The sequence below is a fragment of the Protopterus annectens genome, chromosome 6.part0 (assembly GCF_019279795.1).
Source record: "Protopterus annectens isolate FY-2018-M chromosome 6.part0, PAN1.0, whole genome shotgun sequence".
In the NCBI taxonomy this organism is placed as follows: domain Eukaryota; kingdom Metazoa; phylum Chordata; order Ceratodontiformes; family Protopteridae; genus Protopterus; species Protopterus annectens.
The window spans coordinates 983,962,210-983,989,454 of NC_056737.1; the positions used below are offsets into that span (position 1 = coordinate 983,962,210).

Consider the following 27,245-nt stretch of genomic DNA (forward strand, 5'->3'; position numbering starts at 1 on the left):
TATCCTTAGCCAGGCAGATTGGTGCAGGGATCATAGTTTCCAGACTGCCTCCAGAGAAAGGCAACTGGGCCTCCTTTCAGGAGCGCTGATAGGAGTTACCAGGGAAGGACTCCCTGGACCCAGATTCTGCAGGCCATTTCTGCCTCTTGAATGATGTCTTGCATTATTACTCCCCCCTCTGCCCTGGGGAAAACAGAGAGGATGCGGTCAGATCTCCTTGGGATTGGCTTAACAGAGTCCGGTAACTTCCAAGACCGCTGAGTAATCAAGTAAGATCGTCAGCAAGTGGAGAGATCCAAGACGTACAGGGATGGACATAAAAAGTCTCTAGGTATACAGATTCCTTTGAAAAGCCTCTAGGTATACAGATTCCTCCAGAAAAGGCTGGACGGTAATCCAGCCACCCCTCTGTTTAAGAATTTCTAGGATGTCCCCGAAGGAAACCTCTTCAGGGGGTGACTCAGGGGAGCCTTCCCCCTCACTGAAATCGGTATCTTCTGCGAAGGACTCTTCAGGTGAGTCCAGTGCTTCCTCTTGCACATTCTCTTTGAAGTATGACTTTGGTGGGGTGTTCCGGAGAGATATCTGAAGATGACATAACCAATGTGGTTTGATCCTGAGACTTTTGTGTCTTCTGTCCCAGGAAGAGACTGGAGGAAGCTCTGGTCGAGGGGATGGACAAGATGTTTGGTCCAACAGGGAAGGCATAGACTGTTTTCCCGCAATGGACAAGGCCCTCTCCATGGCCTGAAAGGCAGGTCCCCTGTAGAGAGATGGGAGCCCGGAACTGAAATAGACTCCTTCGGAACCATGGTCCCACCCCGCACAGAGGAGGGACTCTCTGAAGACAAAGCCAAGGGTGAGCTTACATATGCCGAAGCACCAAGGGGCATGGAGGGCTCCAAAAATATCAAAGTTGAACCTTGCCCCTCAGAACTGGCAAGAAAGCCTCGACCCCGGGAGGTCTCTGGGTCCAGCAAACCCGAAGAACTCAGGGTAGCTATCAGTGCTGGAGGAGGAGTTCTGACCAGCACCGAAACAGTCGAAGACGGGAAGGTCGGTACCAGGCACTCCAAAAACTCAGCTGGAATCGGAGGAGAAATAAGCAGTGTGTGGAAGAAGGTAATGTTCAAGAGCCAACAATGCTAGGAAGGAGGTAATCCCCTCGCTTCAAGGAGCTGATCCACCAGTCTCATAATATCAGATTCGGATAAACTCTTGGTAAATCAAACTGAAGAAGATGATGGAGATTTTGGTGCAAGTTTCTCCAAAAAACGACTGGGAGGACGGTCCACAAAAGGATCTACTGAGGAAGAATATGTGGTACGAGGTAAAATTATAAGTGAAGGGTCTTTTGGTTCTGTATGCTTGGTTAGTACCGAAGTGGAAGTGTCTTTAACTGACATTGGTACCGATGTAGTCTGCATCGAAACAGGTACCAAAGACAGTGGCGCTGAAGAAGTTGGTGCAGAAACAAGCACCACTGGCACAGAGGACTGAATATTTAGGCCCGTCGGTTCCGAGGAGGCTGTCAGCACCATGGGAGTCTTGGAAATTCTGCTTGGTGGTTCCGATGAGGCATGTCAGAACAGACTGACCGTTTCTTTGGTTTAGAAGAAGATGATCTGGCTTCAGCTTTCAGACCAGATAAGGCCTCGTCACAGTCCAACTTAAGAAAATCTTTCAAAATTAGTTTGTTTGCAGGTTTGTCGGCCATTACAAAAAACAAAGGCCACAACACACACACACACAAAACCAGTCATACTAAAAAATCAGAAAGGAAAGTTTTTTTTTTTTTTTAACTAAGTAAAAGGAAAAGAGCAAGAAGAAAGGAAATACCAACAATTGTATTTAAGACTACCTGAAGGTAAAGGGGAGAAAAGTACCAAGGATGGTACTTGAGAAAAACTACCCAACGGTAAATCAGAGAAAAACACACGTATGCACAAACTAAACTATAAAAAGGAGGAGTGGGTAGTATGGATATAAGGTATGCTAAAATATAAGAAAATAGGAAAATCTAACTTGCAGTTTTTTGAAAATTAGCTATCGCTCGAGAGATCAGAGAGAACATGTCTGGCACTATGAAGCGGCAAACAAGATCTGTGGTAATTTGGTGAGGAGCATTGTGGGTAGAGCTTAGCTCATGAGTTCTGGAAGGCTTGAACTGGAATAACAGCAGAGACTGTTTCAAGGCTCGGAACAGAGCCCACAGTCGAGGATTATGTGAAAAATGACATCAGATTTGATGTTCTAAGGGAACAAACAGTAACAGAACAGATAGAAATTCTAAAGAATATAAACGTTGACAGACTGGTGGAGGGCTTTTCACACGTCCAAAAGAAAAAGGGTATACATGTTAAACACATGTATTCAAGAAACAATAGCATATATAGGTGGTGTGTATACATTTCCAATTTGTACTGAAAGTGAATTATTAGGTTATCTTGTTTGTGGTGAACAAGATTGAATCAAATCAAGAGGGTGATAGTTCATAATCTAAAAGAAAGGGGTGACTTGAATTTAATAAAATCCTCTGTTTTCTTAGCATCAGTAAATTTGTTTTGAGTGTTGAAAATATAAACTATGCGTATAGGTAGGGGAAGAAAAATAAAAAAGAGAAAGTCTGGAAGAGCAGGAATATGAAAACAAAATAAAGACATGTAACATTAATATAAAAGAAACAGACATGCAATGGAAAGAATAGTATCAAATAGCAACCTATTAAACTGATCCATGGGAAAAGAGGGGGAATACAAGAAAGCAATACGGAAAACATAGGAAAGATACAAGTCCTTTTTTTGAAGCCAGTGATTTTCTGAGTTTATTTTTGGACAAAATTCCTGTGAAAGGTAACATGAAATATAAAATGACAGAAGAAAGAATGTGCAATAACTGCAATACTGGAGAGAAATTACAACACTGTTTTTTGGATTATAACAAAAATTATTTTTTTTGACATTATTCACGTTTGTGACAGGAAAATATTTAAAAAATTGATATGGACATGGAACTGTGTGTAATAAGAAGATTGGGAGTGAAAGAAACTGAAAAACTGGATAAATTATTATTCACTGTTATTTTGCATTTGTGAAAAAAAAAATGTGAGGAGCTGCTGTTTAACAAAAGAAAAGATTAAGTAATACGCGATACAAAAAATTGTTATAGTGGAAAGGGTGGGGAAGACGAAATGGTGGAATGCATTTAATAAATTAACATGGACAACATAAGAAAGGTAGATGGACATAACTTGCATAGTAATTATGTTGTTAACTTGTCGAGTTACAAACTAGATAAGATAGACCTTTCTGTTTTAGAGAAGGGTTTAAAATTTGTACCCACATGTTTACCCAAAAAGTATGAGGTTAAAACTGAGTTGTTTCAATTATGCCGAAAAATGCATTTAAAGGAACATTTCTTAGATTAAATAAAACGACTGAGTCAGATGTTAACTGTGATGCTTTATTTTCACTAGATAGTGAAATGGAAAGTGAAGAAAGCATCGGGTAGTGAAGAGGAAATAATGCTTATGACTTATTAAGTACACATATGCTTAAAGATAACAACTATTTTTTACCTCCATGTAGAAATTCTAATATAGCACGATTTGAATCACTACTGAATACAATGCTGGAAAAGGAAATAGAGGATTTTATGAATAAAAAGCATACTTATAATTTAACAAAATTGGAATGGGAAAAATTGCAACAACTTGGACCCAGATTCTGCAGGCCATTTCTGCCCTCTTGAATGATTTCTTTGCATTATTACTCCCCTCTGCCTGAGAAGGAAAACAGAGAGGATCGCGGTCAGATCTCCTTGGGATTGGCTTAACAGAGTCCGGTAACTTCCAAGACCGCTGAGTAATCAAGTAAGATCGTCAACAGGTGGAGAGATCCAAGACGTACAGGGATGGACATAAAAGTCTCTAGGTATACAGATTCCTTGAAAAGCCTCTAGGTATACAGATTCCTCCAGAAAAGGCTGGACCGATGCATGATCCAGCCACCCCTCTGTTTAAGAATTTCTAGGATGTCCCCGAAGGAAACCTCTTCAGGGTGACTCAGGGGAGCCTTCCTCTCACTGAAATCGGCTTGTCTTCTGGCGAAGGACTCTTCAGGTGAGTCCAGTGCTTCCTCTTGCACATTCTCTTTGAAGTATGACTTTGGTGGGGTGTTCGGGAGAAGATATCTGAAAGATGACATAACCAATGTGCCGAGGTTTGATCCTGAGACTTTGTGTCTTCTGTCCCAGGAAGAGACTGGAGGAAGCTCTGGTCGAGGGGATGGACAAGATGTTTGGTCCAACAGGGAAAGGCATAGACTGTTTTCTCCAAGAATGGACAAAGGCCCTCTCCACATGGCCTGAGGCAGGTCCCCTGTAGAGAGATGGGGAGCCCGAGACTGAAATAGACTCCTTGGAACCATGGTCCCACCCGCACAGAGGAGGGACTCTCTGAAGACAAAGCCAAGGGTGAGCTTACATACCTGCCGGCACCAAGGGGCATGGAGGGCTCAAAAATATCAAAGTTGAACCTTGCCCCTCAGAACTGGCAAAGCCTGACCAGGGAGGTCTCTGGGTCCAGCAAACCCGAAGAACTCAGGGTAGCTATCAGTGCTGGAGGAGGAGTTCTGACCAGCACAGAAACAGTCAGAAGACGGAAGGTCGGTACCAGGCACTCCAAAAACTCAGCTGGAATCGGAGGAGAAATAAGCAGTGTGTGGAAGAAGGTAATGTTCAAGAGCCAACAATGCTAGGAAGGAGGTAATCCCCTCGCTTCAAGGAGCTGATCCACCAGTCTCATAATATCAGATTCGGATAAACTCTTGGTAAATCAAACTGAAGAAGATGATGGAGATTTTGGTGCAAGTTTCTCCAAAACGACTGGGAGGACGGTCCACAAAAGGATCTACTGAGGAAGAATATGTGGTACGAGGTAAAATTATAAGTGAAGGGTCTTTTGGTTCTGTATGCTTGGTTAGTACCGAAGTGGAAGTGTCTTTAACTGACATTGGTACCGATGTAGTCTGCATCGAAACAGGTACCAAAGACAGTGGGCGCTGAAGAAGTTGGTGCAGAAACAAGCACCACTGGCACAGAGGACTGAATATTTAGGCCCGTCGGTTCCGAGAGGCTGTCAGCACCATGGGAGTCTTGGAAATTCTGCTTGGTGGTTCCGATGAGGCATGTCAGAACAGACTGACCGTTTCTTTGGTTTAGAAGAAGATGATCTGGCTTCAGCTTTCCAGACCAGATAAGGCCTCGTCACAGTCCAACTTAAGAAAATCTTTCAAAATTAGTTTGTTTGCAGGTTTGTCGGCCATTACAAAAAACAAAGGCCACAACACACACACACACAAAACCAGTCATACTAAAAAATCAGAAAGGAAAGTTTTTTTTTTTTTTTAACTAAGTAAAAGGAAAAGAGCAAGAAGAAAGGAAATACCAACAATTGTATTTAAGACTACCTGAAGAGGTAAGGAGAAAAGTACCAAGGATGGTACTTGAGAAAACTACCCAACGGTAAATCAGAGAAAAACACTGCGATACACAAACTAAACTATAAAAAGGAGGAGTGGGTAGTATAGATATAAGGTATGCTAAAATATAAGAAAATAGGAAAATCTAACTTGCAGTTTTTTGAAAATTAGCTATCGCCGAGAGATCAGAGAGAACATGTCTGGCACTATGAAGCGGCAAACAAGATCTGTGGTAATTTGGTGAGGAGCATTGTGGGTAGAGCTTAGCTCATGAGTTCTGGAAGGCTTGAACTGGAATAACAGCAGAGACTGTTTCAAGGCTCGGAACAGAGCCCACAGTCGAGGATTATGTGAAAAATGACATCAGATTTGATGTTCTAAAGGGAACAAACAGTAACAGAACAGATAGAAATTCTAAAGAATATAAACGTTGACAGACTGGTGGAGACTTTCACACGTCAAAAGAAAAAGGGTATACATGTTAAACACATGTATTCAAGAAACAATAGCATATATAGGTGGTGTGTATACATTTCAATTTGTACTGAAAGTGAATTATTAGGTTATCTTGTTTGTGGTGAACAAGATTGAATCAAATCAAGAGGGTGATAGTTCATAATCTAAAAGAAAGGGGTGACTTGAATTTAATAAAATCCTCTGTTTTCTTAGCATCAGTAAATTTGTTTTGAGTGTTGAAAATATAAACTATGTCATTATAGGTAGGGGAAGAAAAATAAAAAAGAGAAAGTCTGGAAGAGCAGGAATATGAAAACAAAATAAAGACATGTAACATTAATATAAAGAAACAGACATGCAATGGAAAGAATAGTATCAAATAGCAACCTATTAAACTGATCCATGGGAAAAGAGGGGGAATACAAGAAAGCAATACGGAAAACATAGGAAAGATACAAGTCCTTTTTGAAGCCAGTGATTTTCTGAGTTTATTTTGGACAAAATTCCTGTGAAAGGTAACATGAAATATAAAATGACAGAAGAAAGAATGTGCAATAACTGCAATACTGGAGAGAAATTACAACACTGTTTTTTGGATTATAACAAAAATTATTTTTTTTGACATTATTCACGTTTGTGACAGGAAAATATTTAAAAAATTGATATGGACATGGAACTGTGTGTAATAAGAAGATTGGGAGTGAAAGAAACTGAAAAACTGGATAAATTATTATTCACTGTTATTTTGCATTTGTGAAAAAAAAAAATGTGAGGAGCTGCTGTTTAACAAAAGAAAAGATTAAGTAATACGTGATACAAAAAATTGTTATAGTGGAAAGGGTGGGGAAGACGAAATGGTGGAATGCATTTAATAAATTAACATGTAAAATGTTTTACCAGGATATGCAAATTGGGATATAAAGTGTGAATATAAGGAATTTGTAAATAATGAAAAAAAAGATGGAAAAGGATTGATATAAAAAAGCAAACCTTACTATTTTCTGAACCAGTGTCAAAATGTCTTATCTTGTACCTAAGCAACCACCAACTCCGCAAAACAGCACCTCAGTTTAATATACCATTCAAAGGGCAGCACCTTAGGAGCGCACCCCCACCTTTATACTCAATCAGCAAATGGAAAATGAATCAAACTTTCTAGTGTGGGAATAGAACTCATGGCATTCTAATCTTCACAGAAAAGCAAGTTTGCTATCTGCTAAGCCACTGCATTACTTACTTAATTCATCATCATTCAGCCTCGTGACACTTGTACACATTATAGCCTATTTATTCGCATCACTGCTTAGGTTTTATGCAGTTAAATACTTAACAAGTATCTTAAAAAATTCAAGTGTAACAAGTCTCTACCTGTGGAATGCTCCTTGTCTCTATTGTAAAGGTGCTCAGACTGACAGGTTCAAAGCTGGTGAACAATATGAATACATAATTTTTACATGCAAACCAGTACCTGCGCACAGTATAACATATAGAGTAACATTTCTGCACTTAGTTGAATGAGACTCGTAGCTACCAGTATGAATCGATTTCACTGGAGCCTTTTTTTCTCCTTTAGTACATACACAAGTGCAAGCATTACATAATGTCAATACGAAGAGGTATGTGGCCCTCACATTTAGCATACAGACAATCCCATTACATAATGTCAATACGAAGAGGTATGTGGCACTCACATTTGGCATAGAGACAATCCCATTACATAATGTCAATACAAAGAGGTATGTGGCCCTCACATTTGGCATAGAGACAATCCCATTACATAATGTCAATATGAAGAGGTATGTGGCCCTCACATTTGGCATAGAGACAATCCCATTACATAATGTCAATACGAAGAGGTATGTGGCACTCACATTTGGCATAGAGACAATCCCATTGCATAATGTCAATACGAAGAGGTATGTGGCACTCACATTTGGCATAAAGACAATCCCATTACATAATGTCAATATGAAGAGGTATGTGGCACTCACATTTGGCATAAAAACAATCCCATTACATAATGTCAATACAAAGAGGTATGTGGCACTCACATTTGGCATACAGACAATCCATCATGGACTGCACAATGTCCAGCTTGGCTTTGATGGAGAAGTTGATGAAGTTGGTGTCGACCAAAATGTAATACGGAGGGCCAAGCTGTGTGTTGTACTGGAAGAATAAACAAGAAGGATATTTGGTCCTGGAAAAAAAAAATTACCAATTATTTTGCACAATATTCATTCTTGCTTTCTTAGGCAGATGCTGTCTTCTCTACCATGTCAGCTTCTCCACATGAGATTTACATTAATGTTATATGAAGGACACAGCACAGTTCTTTATACAACTGACCGTTTAGTAGTACATTTAGTTAAATGCTGACTTTGCTAAGTAGTGACAACAGAAATACTGCTTATAGTACTCTGACCTTTTCTAGGACAGCATAAATCTGTGCAAATTTCATAACTGTGCTGCTGATGAGCTGTAACTGTCATGATTAACAGGCTAGCAAACAAAGGTTTATCTTAACAGTCTGTATGGATTCACAGCCACTCATTTATTTGCTGACATGGATAATGGAAATGGAAATGTCCATTTAGTGTAGAAGCCCTGGGAGGAAACCTCCATAACAAGGTAGAAACAGCATACAAGTAACTTTAGTAAAAGGTAAAATAAAACTAACACAGACATAACAAACCTGCAAATAATGGAACAGCAGATCAACACCATTTTACATCATGTACAATGTTCATACAGGGATAGGCCGTGGTAGTGCAGCAGTTAGCATTGTCGCCTCACAGCAAGAGGTTCTCCTGTTCGATTCTCGGCTGGAGCTCCTTCTGTGTGGAGTCTGCATGTCCTCCCTGTGGTCGAGTGACGTTAAAGACATGCAGGTAGGTGCGTGTATGGGTGTGCCTTCTTTGAATGTTGGGCTGGCAACTCAGCACCATAAAAATCCACTGCCAATCATTAGCCGACCGGAGTTCTGCTGTGGCGACCCCTAACCGGGAAAAAACGAAAGACATTACTTTTACAATGTTCATGCAGTCTACAGTTCAGCAATGAAAAACTAACTGCCACACACTGCTTATAGTACATGTGCAAGGAATGCATACTTAAAGCAGAAAACATTAATTTCATTTATAAAATATCAGTGCAATCTGTGTTACAAAAGGCATCACAAAAATAATTAACTAGCAGATGTTACATTTGGAACAATTTAAATATACTATAAATGGAAAATAGGAAATACAGCAGATTTAAATTAACTGGCATAAAGGAAAAATAAGTTCAAGTAACACCAAATCAAGAATTACATTCTAAATTTATGATGGGCACTTTTCTGAACAGAAGTCTATTAGGGATTAAAAGTGAGGTTGAGGCACCAAGCCCTTCATAGCTTTCATACCGAAAGAGAGAGAGAGAGGCTAAAGCCCTGAGAATGACAGTTATGAAAATAATACTAAATATCCGCATCATGGCATAAATAAGAAAAATTAGGCGGAGGGGAGTATATACTGCAGCAATGATCAAACATATACTGTTATGGGAAGTTCTCTTACACAACTGTACCAAGTTTATACAATGGAACACTGCAGCAGCCTAAGCTATATGGGTAGATTACTATAGCTTAATATGACTGGGAGCAGGACAAATGAGAGTCTAAGAGCCCGTGAAGAATAACAGCCCCTTCCAAAATGTCACAGGTGAAGCCAAGGCCCTGAAGAAGGAGTCTCGACTTATCCTGGAATAATTTTGTTTTGCTGGGTATAACAAAAGGTAATAGCATGAAACATTCATTTGGGAATAGTCTGCTTTGACGCAGGTTGTCCTATTTCCTTACCTTTACAAGAAATGAACTGAGAGGTTCAAAGATTTTGCTATGTCAAGACAGTACCAGAATTGTTGTGGGCATCCAAGGTAAGAAATTTAGTTTCTCCCTCATTTTTAGGTTATAGAAATGAGATACGGAGATGGATAGCTGAAGGAATATTTCTTAAAGAAGCCCTATCTTTGTGGAAAATGAGATAAGGTTGATTCACCAGGACCTCGTAACTCAGATACTCTTCTTGCAGAGGTCTGAACAATAAGTAAGACTGTTTTCCATGTCAAGAACCTCAAGTCAGACTGATGAGCTGGTTCAAATGGATCAAGAGTTCGCTATTCTAACACCAAACTAAGATCCCAAGGAGCAGTCACCTGGATTCCAGAAGATTCATATGCAACATTCCTTTCAAAAACATTTTCACAAGAGACTGCAATCAAAGAGGGGGGATCCACGGGGAGACACGCCTTAAAGGTCGACAAATGAATCTGGACTGAGGAGAAATGCAGGCCACAGGACAGGAACTCACACAAGAACTAGAGAAGCATTAGCCCTGAATGGGTGCAGACTCTTTTCTTGGCACCAAATAGAAAACCTCTTGCAAGATTTGTTGCCTTCTTTAATATCTGCTGCACATCCTCAAAACAGGGTGCCTAAAATGTATTACAATTGTATCATATAGGCAAGTCAGTTATAGCTGTTATGGTCAGGATGTATCAAACACCCCTGGACTTGTGCGAGTGTATCCAGTCCGTGAGGATCTTGTGGTAAATGGCCTTGACCATACCAAAAGAAAGGAGAACTACTGTTGCTTGGGCCAGAAAGAGTCACCACAAAGATCTCTGGAGTGTCCAACTTCAAAATGACCCAGGATAACACTGGAAAGGATGGAAAAAAAAATACAGGAAAATTTCTGTCCAGGAAAAAGAAAAGTAATACATCTTCCTGTTCTTCAAGGGTGGAGACTGGAGCAGAATTTTGCTAACTGATACTTGAGAGTGGAGGCAAAAATATATATTTGAGGTGTTCCCTATAGCACTATCTAGCTTTAAAAAACCCTTGGAACAAAAAATTCCACTAGTGAGGGTTTGTCCTCATCTCACTCAGCTTGTGTGAAACACAGTTTTGCTCTAATGGTATGCAAAATGCCTACACAGCGAGACTGCGCAGAAAAGCTACACCCCCAGGCTACCATGGCTAGTCTGCATAAAGTGCAAGAACTGGTTCACCCTTGCCTGTTAATCTACCACATCACACAGGTGTAGTAGTTTATGTACACTTGTAAAGATCCCAGGGACCAAAAAAAAAACGAGACAGTTGAGAAAATTTCTTAAATGTCAATCTCTCATATTTATGTGATCTGGTCCATCTTTTCTGTTCCGAAGACTTTACACATCTCCATATACACAGTTTCCTAAGCAAAGTTTGAGGCATCTGTAAGTGGCAGACTGCTGGAGCTGGGAGAGAGAATGGGAGATCTGGATTTTGAAAAATACAGTGCCTCCAGTAAAAAAGGAAAATCTCCCTAGTCACCTGCACCAGACCCTGAGGGTGAGACATTAGGGCCGGAGATGCATCCAAAGTCCACGGATGGTAAACCAGATGAGGCCAAAGAAAGGGAAACCAGACTTGACAGGGCCAGTATAGTGCAATGAAAATCACTGATTCTCAACTGTTGGGCTTTCCTCAGAAACTGTGGGATGAGTGGAATTGGGGGAAAGGCACACAGGAATCTCTGGGGCTAACCGAGAAGAAGTGCGTCTCTCGGGGTCTGCCAGCAAGGGGGGGGGGTTAAGGCAAAGTAGTTGCTGCATTTGTGGTTTATGGGAGAAGCAAACATGTTGCAGGAAGGCTGACCCCATCGACGAAAGATCTTCTTCGCTACGTTGGGATTGAGAGACCACTCATGAGGCAGGAGGATGCAATCACATTGGAGTTCCCCAAGATATGCACTGCTATCAGAAGCTGTTGGATGCGACTGCCCATTGCCAAATCCTTAGAGCTTCCCGACACAGGGGGCAGGACTAAGTTCCCCCATGTCTGTTGATATACCGGACTACAAACATGTCTGATTGGATTGCAATTGTCCCCGAAGGAAGGACAGTCTGGAATGCCTGTAAAGCTAAAAGCAATGCCCTCAATTCTAGGATACTGAAGTGCAAATTGGCCTCTTGCGTGGACCAAGTACTTTGAACAGTCTCTCTCAGAAAATGCCCCCCATCTGGGAAGCAGCCGTGGTCACTACAGCCTTGGGCTGAGAGGGGGAAAAGGGATGACTCCATAGAATCTTTTCTGGCTTCATGCCCCCCCCACCCCCCCAATCTGGGAAGCAACCATGGTCACTACGGCCTTGAGCTGAGAGGGGGAAAAGGGATGACCCCATAGAATCTTTTCTGGCTTCATCTACCAAGATAAATCCATTTTGCAGCAATGTGTAATCAAGACTGGATGGGACATGGGGTGCGTTAGAAGTGACCACTGTAATGCCAAGAGCCAATGAAGCAGCCTCACGTGATACCTCCTGAGGGGAACTAATGTTATTTTTTCAGCCATGGTCCCCAGAGCTTGTAGTACCAGATGAGCAGGAACTTTGCTTTGGGAAATGATTACTTGAAGTTGCAATCTTAGTTTTAACAGTCTGTGGTGAGGAAGGGAGGCTACACAGGACACCGTATTTAACATTGCTTCGATGAACTCCAGATCCTGCAAGGGAATCAATTGTGACTTTTTTTTGTTGACTGAAATCCCTAGTGTTTTAGCAAGATGTACAACAAAGTCTATGGCGTAAAGCAGTAGATGCCTGGAGGGGACGGTGAGGAGCCAGTCGTCTAGATATGGAAACGCCTAGAATCCCTGTAGTCTCAAATGAGCTGCTATGACTGCCATGCATTTGGTGAACGCCTTGGGGTCTGTGGTGAGACCAAAGGGCAGTGTTCGAAATTGGTAATGACTGGCTCCTAGCCAGAAGCAGAGATATCTTCAGGAGCGTTTGTCTATTTTTATATGGTAATACGTGCCGTGAAGATCTACAGGGCACATCCAATCATCCTTCTCTAGAAAGATAAGGATAGACTGAACCGTAACCATCCGGAATTTTGGCTGCTGTAAAATTTGTTCAATATGCCGAGATCAAAGGTTGGTCTTCAGTCCCATTCTTTTTTGGCACTAAAAAGAATCTCAAGTAGAATCCGGATCCTACTTGGTCTGGTGGGATTACATGGATGACTTTCTTCTGAAACAGCATTTCAATCTCGACTGCTGCTAGATCTCTCCGACTGGGTGGAACATCGGGGATTTGCTTTTGGGATTTTAGGAAAAGACTGAAGGGAATACTATAACCTCTCTTGATTATGTTCTGCACCCAGGTGTCCAAGGTTATTGTAAGCCAGGCTGAATGGTGCAGAGAGAATCTTCCCAGAGGTAAGCAATCAGGCCCCTGTTCAGGAGCGCTGATAGGGTTTGTCCAGGAAAGGAATCAATGGAGCTCTGGTTACACAGACCCCCTCTGCCATGGGAGGGGCGTCTTCCAGAACAATTCCCCCCTCTTCCTCGGGAGGAATATTCACCACGTGTGTCCTGAAAAGGCCCGTGGGTCTTCTTGAGCCACATTTTTCCACTCCTCTGATTCCTGGAATGAGGTTGCTGGGGAGCAAAAAAAACAAATGCCCACGGCAGAAGGGTCTTCCCGTCTTTTTCACACCTGGCTAGTGTGTCTGACTATTGGGACAAGCAAAGAAGTACCATCAACTGGAGCACTGACAGAGGAAGACTTCAAGGGTTCCGGAAAATCACACAACTGCATCCAGGTGTGATGCCTAGTGGCAATGCCTGTACCCGCTGCTCTAAACGTCCATTTGGCTGTATGAGCAATAGTCACATGAATGAATTTCAGATAGACTCTAAGGTGGCAAGCTGAGAGGCAACTTTATCTGGAACCTCATCAGATACTGCTCCTGCAAGGGTGTCTGAAAGATCAGTTTTCAGCTCCCTTTGGAGTCTACTAAAGTGTGTCAAGATGTTCAAGGACAGAATAGTGCAGGTCAATGAAGCAAAAATCCGCTTCCCAAATCTATCTATCATCCAAGACTTTTGGTTAGGTGGACAGATAGTTGAACTCTCGTTGGCGAGTTCCTTTTTGGTGGCCACTGCCACCACCATGGCATCCAGTGCTAGACCCTTAGACCAATGGGGCTGATCCTCTGGAGCTGAAATAATCTTATCCAGTCTCTGGGGAATAGGCTCTATGGAGTCAGGAACTGTCCACGCTCGCTGAACTATCAACTTAACTGGGTAGTCAGTGGGCCTGATCACCCAAAAAGTAGAAGGGCGGGCACGAAAAGCTTGCAAAAACACTGATTCCTCAGAGGAAGGATTTGAAAGCTTCCAATCACCTATCTGTTTTAATACTGCCAGGAAGTCTCCAAAGAAGACATCTCCCGAGGGTGATCGTGGGGACCCTTCCCCTTCATCGTACTCTGTGTCTTCTGGAGAATCCAGGTGCTTCTTCTTGCATGTCCTCTTGTGGGGTGGCTCCTCAGGGGAAGGTTCTGAAGAGGACTCAGAAGAGGGGGTACCTGAACCGGAGTGTCTTGCAGCTCTTGTGCCTGCTGTCCTGACGTAGCAGATTGCGACAGCTTCAAACCAGAGGAAACAAAAAAATATGGCACTCCGACAAGGATGGAACCAGCTAGAAGCCTGCTGAGGCCAAACCTCTCTCCATAATCTGAAAGGTAGTCCCACCTGAAGAGGGGTGGGAGCTAGGAACAAAGAACGACAACCTTGAAACCAGGATCACACCCGGCTCTGATGAGCCACCAACCAGAGTAGGAGTTAGGGGTGCCATGGCCTTGAGAGCTGTAGATGGCACCATGGAAATCACCATAACTGGTCCAAGGATCTCAGAAAGTACAGTTGTGTACACTTACCATAAATGTAGATGTTAGAGTGTATTCACTGTTGCAGTCATTACATTTGGGTAATCTGCTGGCAGGTTGCCCTCAGTCGGCCTGAATTCCAGTGTCTTGGGTCCTGCGTCAGTTGCTGTCCTCTCTTCCATGATGTCAGGTAGTCAGGAGTATAAAACATGCAGCAGACGCCATTTTCTTTAGGTTTTCTTGCCCCTGATGTCAGGTGCCTCCAAAAGGTATTTCTTATAATATTAATAATAATAATAATAATATATTATGTATAATAATAATATATTAATAATATATTACGTATTATTAATATTACATATAATATTAATAATATAATAATAATAATATGTGTGTATAATATGCACATAATAATAATAATACGTATTAATAATAATAATATATATATATATATATATATATATATATATATATATGTATATATATATATATATATATATATATATGTATACATATATATATACATATATATATATATATGTGTAATACACCATATATATATATATATATACATATATATATATATACATATATACATATATACATATATATATATATATAAAACATATATACATATATATATATACACACCACATATATATATATATATATATATATATATATATATATACATATATATATACATATATATATATATATATATATATACACATATATACATATATATATATATATATATATACATATATACATATATACATATATATATATATATATATATTAAAATTTAAAAAATAAAATTATAAAATTAAAAGAATAAAAGTAACTGTAATATTAAGGATTTAAATTTTTGGTTTGGGGAAAAATTTGGGGCAGTTGTGTTTGGGGAAAGGTTGGGGGTTTTGTTGGATTGGTGATTAATTTTTATTGGTTTGTGTGTTGTGTGTTGGTGGATTGGGGTTTTTGGGTTTTAGGGAAAATTTTTGGGTGTGTGTGATGTGTGTGTTTTTGTGTTTTTTGAAAATATTTTATAAATAAATGTTTGTATTTGTGTTATTTTTTTTTGGGGAGTTTTTTTAAAGTATAAAATTTTCATTAAAATTTTTTCCTTTTTTTTTTTAATTTAATATATTAATTTTTATAAATAATATATAAATATATATATATATAATATATATAAAAATAATAACAAACAAAATATTAATAAATTTTAAATAAAAATAAAATTTTAATATTAAAAAATTTTTTTTTTAAAAAATTTTTTATAAAATTTTTTTTTATAAAATTTTTTTTTAAAAAATTAATTTTAAATTAAAATTTTGGGGTTTTTTAAATTTTTTTCCCTAAAATTTTAAGGGGGTCTTTGGGGAAATTGGGGGTTTTTTTAAGTTAGTTTTCCCTGGTTTTTTTTACGTGTTGGTTTTGGGGTTTTTTTTCTTTAAAGGGAATTGTTTTTCTAATTTTTTGTAAAAAATTTTTTTTTTAAAATTGGGTTTTTCCCTTTTTGGGTAAAAAAGGGGGGTTTTTTTACCCTTTTTTGGGGTTTTTTTTTAAAAAATTTTTTTTCAAAACCCCGTAATTTTTTTTTGGGGGGGTGAAAAAATTTTTTTTTTTAAAATTTTTTTTTTTTTGTTTGAATTTTTTGGGGGGTTTTTTTTGGGGGGAAAGGGGAAAAAAATTATAAAGGGGTTGAATTTTGGGTTTAAAAAAAATTTTTAAAAATTTTTTTTTAAAAAAAAAAATTTTTTAGAATTTTCAGGTGTTTTTTTTGGAGTAGGTTTTTAAATTTGGGGGTTTAATTTTAAAATTTTCCCATCATTTTGGGTTTTAAAAAAAAATTTTTTAAAAATTTTTGAAAAAAAAAGGGGGTTTTTGATTTAAAACCTCGAATGGTTTTTTTTAAAGAAGGGTTTTTCGTTTAAATTGAAACGAAAATTTTTTTGCAGGTTTTTGGGTTTTTTAAAAAATTTTTGAAAATTTTTGGATGGGCCCTTTCCCAAAGGGCCCCCCCTTTTTTTTGGGGGGTTTTTAACCTTTTGGGGGGAAAACTTTTTTTTCAGAAATATTTTTTCTTTTTTGTTTGTCCTTTGGTTAATAAAAAATATATATATATAAAATAATATATTTTTTTAAAAAAATTTAAAAATTTATATATTTTATTTTTTTTACAAAAAAAAAACCAAAAAAAAAAAAACCCAAAAAACCCGGGGAGGGGAAAAAAAATTGGGGGGAAGCTAGGGGGGGGCTGGGCAAAAGCAAGGGGGAAAAGGCCCCGAGGAGGGAAAAGTGGGAAGAGAGAGGGGCAAAGGAAGCGAAAGGGGAAAGAAAAGAGCAAGAAGCGGGGAGAAAAAGGGTGGAAGGGGGGGGAAAAAAAACCCCTTGGGAAAAGGGAAGAGCAGAAAGGAGAGGGAATTTGAAAGGGAAAAGGAGAGAAGAAAGAAGAGAGAGGGAAGAGAAAGGGGGGGGGAAGGAAGAGAAGGAAGGAAAAAATTGGAGAGTTGTTTTTAAGAGAAGGGAAAAACCCCCAGGATAAAATGGAGCCCAAAGGGGAAAAATAGAAAAAGGTTAAGATGAGGGTTTTTGAAATTTTGGAAGAATTGAGACAAAAGTTTTATTGGGAACTTTAATAGGGTGGCAGCGGCAAATAGGCAGGGGGTTTTCCAATTTGGGCCTGGGGAAAGGGAAAGGGGGAGGAAAAATTTCCAAGTTGCTTGAAAGGAGGGGGTGATTTCTGCTTGTTTATACCAAGGCAGACTTATTTTATTTTGGGGAAGGGGCCCTTGTAAGCTTAAGTTTAGATTTTAAACTAGATTTTTCGGGTTGATTTTAGTTCCTTTGTTTGGTTCCAAGCACGAATCTCTTCCTTCGTAAGGGTTTTGGCGGGCCCGGGGTTTGGGGGGCATCCATGTTTTGGGGTGTTTGCCACCATGAATCCTGCTGCAGGCAAAAGGAATTATTGTTCAGGACTGTTTTTTGTTTAAACTTTTTGGGAATGAAGCCCTTTCAGCTTGAATAAATTAAATAGGTCCATGAAGCCCAGACCCTGAAATTTTTTTGGAGAGTGGGGGTTTTAAGTAAGTGCTTCCTTTTTTGTTTGGGGTGGGGGGGTTTTTCAAGCTTGCACCCAGGAATGCTATCTTTTGAGAGGGTACCAGTTGTGATTTCCTTTTGTTTATTGTGTACCCTAGGCATGTTAGAAGCCTTTTCACAAATGCCAGGTGTCGAAGAAGAGTGTCCTTGTTCTCTGCTTGAATGAGACAGTCGTCCAAGTAAGGATATATTTGTATACTTCTTTGTCTGCAAAATGCAATTACTGGTGCCAGGCATTTTGTAAAGACCCTGGGCGCAGTAGACAAGCCAAAGGGCAGTGCAGAGAATTGGTAATGCATTAAGCCAGCCTTGAATCTGAGGTATCTTATGCACGACTGTCTTACTGGGAACATGCAGGTATGCCTCTTTTAGGTCTAAAGTCACCAGCCAAGCATTCTTGCCCAGCATGGGCAGAAGCTGCTGCAAAGTCAGGAATGTCCAGGTATGTGTTCAAAATCGATAGATCCAGTATTGGCCGCCAGGCCTTGTCCTTTGTGGGCACCAAGAACAGTCTTGAGTAAAAAACTTGTCCTTTTTCCTGTTATGGTACTGTCTGAATGCCCCCATATCCATGAGGAAAGTAACCTGTTTCTGTGCCTCTGCCCATTGATTTTTTGGCAGATCTGGCCAACCATTTTCCATTGGCAGTGTGTGGAGATGGAATCTGTATCCCTGTGATATGATGTTTAGTACCCACTTGTCCTGGGTTATTAAATGCCACTTTTGAGCAAAAAGTGCTAATTTTCCCCCTAGTGGTGCTGTCAAAAGATAAGTGCTTGGTGTAGGCAGAGGGAAGTCATTGAGACTGTTTTCTGTAGGTTTGCGCTTTATCTCCTCCTGATTTGGAGGTAGAAGCGCCCCATTGCTTTGACCTGTATGAATCTTGCACCTGGTATCTGGAACCCTTTGGGAGTCTGGATTTGCCCCTTTGAGCTCTATCTGACACAGGAAAGGACCAACTTTTTGTAGGCCAGTGTCTACTGAATCTTGATGGCTGCACTTGTAAAAAGTCTTTAACAGTTTGCATAGACTTAGCTTTGTCTTCCATTTTCTTTAAAACCTCTTCTGCCTTAATACCAGAGTATCATGCTGTAAAGGTGCATCTAGCAATTTAGCTTTAACATGATCAGGCAAATTTTGTTCCTTTAGCCAGGCATGCCTCCTAATCACAGATCCAGTAACTGCGGCCCTGCAGGAGGCCTCTAAGGAATCAAAACCACATTGCAAAGTATGCTTTCCAACCTGTTCAGCTGCATGCAATAATTCCTGCAATTCTTTATTTGCTGCACATTCAGAAATCAACATCATTTTCTGTTTTAGCAATCCCATAACATGTTGTTGATACTTAAGCATATGAGATTGACAGTTTAAGGCTCTGATTGCCAAGGGTGCAGATGTATAAACCTTTTTTCCCCATCTGTCCAGTGCCCTTGAATCTCTGTCAGAGGGGGATGGATTTTTGCTGTTGAGGCCTTAACACCCTTTGGACCCTGTGAAACAGTTTCAGGAACAGCAGCAGGGTTTCTAAATAGAAATTTATGTGAGTCAGGGACCCTGTAATATCGGTCAGGCTTACTGGGAGCCAGAGGTAAGGAGTCAGGGGTCAAGCTGGACTCTGAAAACACATCATCCACAATGTCTAAAACAGGGGGAATGGCCAAAGGCCTGTGCTGAGGGAGAAGAAGGAAATCCTTGAGCCTCTTTTTTGATTCTGAGAAGTCTTGACTCTCCTAGTGAAAATGCTCCCTCAAAGTATGCAAGGTTTCCCCAAATGAATAATCTTCAGGAGGAGAAGCAGATGGTATAGACTCCTCTGCATCAGAATCCTCACAGGGAGGTATAGATAATTCCTGATCAGAAGAGGAATCAGAAGAAATAGAAACCTGATCTTAAGATTCATAGTCAGGGTTTTGCCTAGGCCTCTTATCTGGAGGGGGATGGGTACCCCTGATCAAGGTAATAAGGTCTTCAGCCATTTTGATCACCTGTTTTTTAGGCATAGAGGCCTGTGCACATGGCTCATGCGTCCGTTTTTTAGTTTTAGAAGTTGCTTTAGTCTTTGGTTTTGCAGCTGTCTGTTTGATATACAAATGTTGAGGTCTGAATACACCCTCAGAAGCCAGTGCCTGCTCAGCGGCTCTGGACCCATCCGAGGGAGATACATCCGTCGGCCTAATACCTTGAGTATCTTGCGGCATGCCGGACTCCACATGGGTGTCAGTAGAGGCCTGCAACTCGAAGGTAGCGGGTATCAGGGACTGCGAAAGCGCCTCACTGAGTTCCGGTGACTAGCTTAAGAGAAGCTTTGTCGTCGGTTTTGGATCTCAACTGCCTTTCTCGGTCCTTTTCTTTGCGCTTTTTATGTACTCCGGTAGTCAGATTGCTATCTGACGACATTTCTGGGTAGTTAAATCGGTTTCCAAAATACTTTGAGGCAAAAATATACAGACGCTTAATACTGCGTTGGTTAAATCTAGCACAAAACAGACAGCCAGGTACATTGTGATCAGTGCCTAGGCAAGGAATACAGTATAAATGGAAATCCTTATGAGGTATTTGCTTCCCACAAGTAATACAATTATTAACTTTTTCTGACATCGGTATGGTGCAAGAAAAAGGTTTCCCCAATGGGGTACTTAGCTTTAGTGAAGACTTCGGTTCTGAAACTCAAACATTTCAGTAGTCAGCTGACCAGCACTTGCAAAATGCTTCTGCTTCAGGCACCGCGTGGCAAGAAAGACTAAAGAAAATGGTGTCGGATGCATGTTTTATACCCCCGACGACCTGACGTCATGGAAGAGGAGACAACAACCGACGCAGGACCCAAGACTTTGGAATTCAGGCCAACTGAGGGCAACCTGCCAGCCGATTACCCAAATGTAATGACTGCAACAGTGAAACATGAAGAATATCTGAAAAGACAGTCTGCAAAAAAGATACGACCTTGTGCTCCCTTGCCTACTGACATACCCCATCACTGTGGTATTGTCTGTGAAAAATAATGAGGGGCTTGGGATGAAAGCATGAACATCCAGAAGCAAAGCACTAGTCTCCTTTACAATGATATGATCTGACCACTGAAGAGAAGGCCAGAGACCCTGAATTTTGAGAAAGGAGGAACCCCACCCCCCTGTCTGAGGAGTCTGCAAAGCATTCTTGACTTGGAACTGGAGCTTGAAAAGGAAGCCCCAGGTTGAGTGAAAGTTGAATCCGCCAATGAAGCTCAAGCTTGAAACAGTTAAGGAAGGGTAAAAAGAAGTCCAGAGGATGGCAATGTTGAAGCCACAGTGACTTGAGATACCACTAAAACTTCTTCACATCGAGCCTGGCAATACAATACATGAGAATGGTGGAAGCCATGAACCCAGGCACCCTGAGAAATTCCCTGGCAGTGACCGACACCAGAAGAAGGGGTTGGAAAAAAGCAGAGACAGAATCTTGGTGGCTGGCAGAGATGCCAGCATGGGATCTGGAAGTCTGCAGTTATGGAAAATATGATCCTGGGAAGGTATCAGGACTGATTTCTGGAAGTTTATGGCGATCCCCAGACTCTAACAGGGAAGTAATGCACTTAATATCCCGAAGCAGAGAGTTGGAGGAAGGGGCCTGAATGAGCATATTGTCTAAATACGGAAATATCTGAATACCTAAAACCCTGAAAAAAAGCAATGACAGAAGCAAGGCACTCGGTGAATACTGCTGGGGCTGTAGACAGGACAAAGGCAAAGCAGAGAACTGAAAATGCAAGGAAGAGACAGGGAAAGGAAGAGAAGATAGATGGAAATGTGAAGGCAGGCATCCCTGAGATTCAGGGACACCAGAAATGCCTGGGGCAGAACAGGAGGAAATAATTTCTGCAGAGATAACATATGAAAGGAAGGAAGGTGTTCAACATGGAAAGATCCAGACTGGGTCTCCATGTGCACTCCTTTCGTGGGATTAAAAACATCCTGGAATAAACCCCCTTTCCCACTTGGGCAGAAGCAAAGTTTGAATGGTGGCCTAAGCCAAACCAGAGTGAAGAATCTCTGAGAAATGAAAGAGCAGCTCCAGAGGAGGCTGAAGATTTCTTCAAATGGAAGGAAGGGACTTCCGAACCACGAAATATCCCTGACGGACAATGGACAGAACCCAAGAGTCTGATGTGATTTGCAGCCAATTTGGAAATGACAGGGACAGAAGGAGGGACAAGGGAACCTGGCCGAGGGGATGAGGAAGCAAATTGTCAAACAGAACCCAGCTTGTTCTGGAAAGCAGGTTTTTGGGTGACAGGAGTCTGAGCAGACTTGACAGGAGGCACACACCTAGACCCTTCTTGTCCTTAAAGATGGTCTACGAACAAATGCAGACTTAGAGGGATATTCCCTCTGAAATTTGGGAACAGGAGAAACAAAAATAAGTTTCAGGTTCTGTAGGCTTTGTCCATGTCCTGGAGAGACTTGAAAGGTTCAGCAGCAGGCAGATACAAAAAGATAGTTATCCACAGGAGCATCCAAACATTTAGCCTTAAAGTCATCAGGCAAAGCTTGAAGACAAAACCAAGAACAATGCCTCATAACTGACCCAAAGGCAGCAGCCCTGGTACAGGCATCAGCTGCATTTGAGTGGCATGCACCTTGAGAAGTACAGCCCAGAAAGGAAAGGGCCAAAGTCTTCCCCTCTGAATTAGAAAGGTCAGAAAACTACCTTAGAAACCCAAAAAAGGAAAGTAAAAATATACCTGGTCGTATTAGTCTGGTACATGATGGCCTAAAGGACAAGTGGCAGCAGTGTAATCTTGCTTGTCCAGCATTTCCATAGCCTTATTGTTCTTATCAGAAGGCAACAGCTTGGTGGAGGGCAATTACTTGAATGGCTTGTCAAAGGAGACTGACACTACAGGTCAGCAGGAAGGCATTTATAAAGAAATGTGCACACCTCAGGCATTGCACACCTCAGGCACTTTAAAGACTCTATCTGGCTTCTTAGGTGCAGGGGGTTGAGAGTCAGGGGCAACAGATGCTGCTGAGAAAGTATCCAGAAGGGCAGCCAGAACAGGAGGAACAGCAGATGTCTTGGCAGGCTCCATCTCTAGGAAGTCAAAATATCTTTACTGAATCTGAGAACAATCCCACTTAAAATAATCCATTACAGGGGCAATGCTGTCCATCTCCAATGGAGAGCTCCTCTAGGAGGGAATCTGGACTTAGGGAGTCGTCCTTCTCGCAACCATAGACAAAATTCTTCCCTAGTCCATTCTCTAGGCCTCGAGTGAAGGAGGCTTTAAGGCCATCAAAGCATTAAAAAAACCTAGAGTAAAGTCCTGCCATTCAGGTTGGAGACCCTTACCAACAGGAGAAATATATTTTGTTTGTTTCTTTTTATTTGGGACATCCACTCAAAACACCCTTGTGAGGGTCAGATCCCTGGCATGACTCAATAATGGTTGTAGGAACCTCTTCCCTAGAGGAATCCCCCTCTGTCCTTCAGATATAATCAGCAAAGGTTCCCCCTCAATGTCAGGTACTAACATCTGAAAATCCTCAGAGGATATGTGAGAAGCCAAATCCATGCTAGCCTCACACAGGGTCACAGCAGAACAATCGGAAGCAACCATCAGGCAGTCCTCTAGGCTTTCACCAGCCTTGAGAGATGCCTGGAGGAGGTTGGACAACAGCCAGACCTGACCTAACTTTTTTTGGCCTTCTTCTTGGCAGATGGCTGGTCCTCAGAACTACAGGATTCAACCACAGCACCAAGAGCCAACAACTTAAGACATTGGTTCTCCAGGAATATGGACAATGAGGATAGACAACTATGAAGGGTCTTAGGCACAAACACCTGTCAAACACAGCACTGCATATGACCGTAGGAAGGAACCAAACAGGAGACACTCTGGTCGTAACAGTCTTTGTGGGGAATCTACATCCCACAATGATGTCTTCCCGTTCTGGATGACATGAACACACACACACATGCACAAACGCGTGCACACATGCGCGCACAAGCACACAAATAAAACAACAGGGCACTTGTTGAAAATAAGCCTTGGTAACCAGCACAGCAGAAGGGCATTCAGACTTTACGTTCAACAATTGCATTTAAAGGTTCATAGGTTGGTACTAGGCTATCGCCCCTAGGGCCTATACAAGCCTAGCCATAAGAATTCCATGGCTATTTCTTCCCACATTATTTACTTTCCTGGACCCCTGTCTAGCAGGGTGACTGACGTGATCCCCGGGATGAATTTCCTTTCTCCCATCCAATCAAGGTTCCTTTTGAAGAGGGCCAAAGAGGCTCTCTGCCTGACATGTATGGGCAGTCTATTCCAGAGTCTGGGGAGTCTCTGGGTCAAGAACCTAGACTGGCTGTAAAGAAGTTCTCAGTGTGTGTGTGTCAGTATGTCACCTTTATGTCATACGCTTTGAGCAGGGAGCATACGTGTGATGTACCATGCCTATAGATACTAAAGGCTTCGGTGTACTGGTTGGATGTTGGGCTACCCTTGGTATGACATGCCTTAGGCAAAGAATACTGCAACAGTGATATGAAAGGACATCAACTGTCACTCTGCATCCATATGAAACCAAAAAGGCCTCACTGACTGGAAATAAAATAGCTGAAAATATTGAAAAGCTAAGGAGGACACAGTGAGTATAAGTCAGACTCTGTATGCTTTGAAATAAGCTACAGCAAGATGCAACAAGTTCAGGGGATAATTTAACTAATTATAAATGAGTGGTGAATTAAACTACCATCAAATCCCAATCTGAATGTCTATGCATTGAAACTCACACAGTCTTTCACTATAAATAAATTAAAAAAAATGCCTTCCTGAAGCCCCCTCCCCACATCTCTTATGTATATTAACTTTAAGATCACACAACAGTTGGGAAAGGGAGAAAATGTCAAGTTCTCACTGTTATATTATCTTGTTCAAATGCCATGCAAAAATCAATGTATTTGCCTGTTGAATGAAACTTCAAAATTATTTTGCAGATGACTCAAAATGCATACTAACCAGAAGGAGTCAGTCTATTTAACCATATACTTATGTTCCATATTACAGATGACTCAAAAGGCATACTGACCAGAAGGAGTCAGTCTATTTAACCATATACTTACGTTCCATATTACAACTTTCATATGAAGCTTTGCACCAAGGACTACTAGTGATAGATGAAGCAAAACTGGTTTTGTTCAAATATGAGTGACTGAATGGACACCTTACTAAAGATACTTTTCTGCCCCACACTAGAAATTTAGAGGGAAGACTCCTGCTCCCCTCTGTAATGTAATTCTGAGGTCACCAAACATCTGGGTAAATCATACTCTCCACTGTATAAAATTGTCATCCAAGTCAAAGTGGTTCAGCTGAACTGGTCCTAAGTTAGACTACAATCAAACAAGAAAATACCATGGGCAGGCAGAAACTACAAGTCCTAGGAATGCCATTAGCCATTGTGCTGTGGTCATGTTATGGTGGAGGAGGGAAAACGACAGGAAGCAACAGTACCATGGTTAAGAGCTTTTAGCAATGTGTGAAAAAGATTATTTATGTCAATGGTACAACATAAACAGGCTTCGCATACTCATGAGTGTATGTTAATCAGTGGAGACAGACACTTTTTAGTATCCTTTAATATGTCTAACATCCATTGCCCCTAAACTTCTGCAATTATATGGCAGCGACAGCAGGCATTAAAAAGTTATGTACTTACCATAATGTTCCATCTGTGTTGTCCATTTTCATTCTTCCTCAACTGATGGATTTGGATCTGATCCATTGGATTCGACTCAGCTGTTGCAAAAGCTTGTGGCAACTTAGAACTCTTGAGCTTCTCCCTTACCCAAAGTGCACCAACCCCAAATACCTCAGATCTTGTTTGCAGGTTATAGCATAAAGAAATAAATTCTCATACAAATAGACAAATGTAAATATAGAAAAAAAGCTAGACAAGGTTATACCTGGAGCTTTATCATGCTTGGATTATACAAAACTTTTCATATCCACTCACTCTTCCAGAAAACCATAAGAATGGGGGTTGGTGGGTGGGGAGTTGAAGAATGAAAAAAAACAACACAGATGGAACGTTACGGTAAATGCATATCTGATGTTGTCAATTTTCATTCTATTCTCAACTGATGAGACAGAGTCCCCAGCTACCTACATCCCAGGAAGGACTCAAGGAAGGATATTCCTAAGCATCATTGAGCCAAATGATGCTCTATTTCTTGATATCAAATCCAATTTGTAATGAGTGACAAAGGTTTGGGGGGAGGGGCCCCAAGTTGCTGCCGCACATATTTCATCCATGGAAGGTGTTGAATGAAAAACAGGATGTTGCTACGGACCTGGTTGAATGAACATGCATCTGCCTTGGTAAAGGCATATCCAACTTTTTCTAAATAAAGATGATGCAGCCTGTAAGCTCTGGCTAGGGTGACTTTGGACACTGGTTTACACAGTTTCACATCCGTAAACGAAATGGATAACTGACCTGTAGTTCTGATGTCCTTTGTTCTATGTAAATAGAAGCGCACTTGCCTATGTACATCCACTAAACGTATTAAGTATTTGCCTTTGTTGGAATAATTTGGAAAGAGAACCGGTAAAGTGATGGACTGGTTAATATAGGACTATACTACTACTTTAGGCAAAAAGGATACATTGGTTCATACTGTACCCCTGTCTTTGTGAAAAATTAGATATGGGGGCTTCATAGACAAGGCCTGAATTTCTGAAATTAGTCTGGCAGAAGTAATGGACAACAATAATAAAGCTTTCCAAGAAAGAAATTTAAGACTACAGTCATTTGCGGGTACAAAGAGTGAATGGATTGAGACTTGCAGTACCAGATTAAGATCCCATGGAGAGGTAGGATCTTTAAATGGGGGTTTTAAAAAGGAGTGTGCCTCGGAAAAAGGCTTTACAAAGTTTATGAGAAGCAAATGAACCATCAAATCAACTTCAGAAATTAGAAACTGCTGCCAACTGAACTTTAACTGTTGAAGCACTGGCTCCTTGATTTAAAAGCATCATCAAGAAGTTGGGACAGAAACGGGGTTGATATGATGTTGATCAGCCCACTGGATGAATCTCTTCCATTTATTGGCAGAAAGTTTACTTGTTAATGGTTTATGGGAAGATAACAAAATGTGGCTAACAGGAGACAACAGCATAAGGCTGTCTGATAATTACTGGAAATGGAGAAACCAGCTTGAGATTGGGAAGGTTCAGATGTAATCATGCCTGTTGGTTGGGATAGTAGATCTGGAACTGGGATGAGGCCACAGGAATGGAAACCAAATCTGTTGAGGCTAATAGGGTGCAATAAGGATGACTTAGCTCTTCAACCTGGCAGCTCTCTGTAAGAACTTTGGAATCAAAGAAATTGGGGGATAAGTATAAAGTAAACTGGAGGGCAATCATAGAGAAGAGCTCCTATGGGGGGGGGATTAGGGTAAAGCAGCTGCTGCACTTATTTAGGGGGGATGCAAAGAGATCGCAGCAAGGTTAGC

The 27,245-nt window shown here is 40.9% G+C and overlaps 1 protein-coding gene across 1 annotated transcript in view; it reads right to left on the minus strand.

Moving 5' to 3' along the window:
• The window catches only part of FCF1 (FCF1 rRNA-processing protein), a 671,099-nt gene that overhangs the window by 492,832 nt on the left and 151,022 nt on the right, over positions 1 to 27,245 (minus strand). The window contains exon 4 of the mRNA XM_044074623.1: positions 7,988 to 8,136. Within this exon, the coding sequence (XP_043930558.1) occupies positions 7,988 to 8,136 (149 nt within the window). The remainder of the gene's footprint in view (positions 1 to 7,987; positions 8,137 to 27,245) is intronic.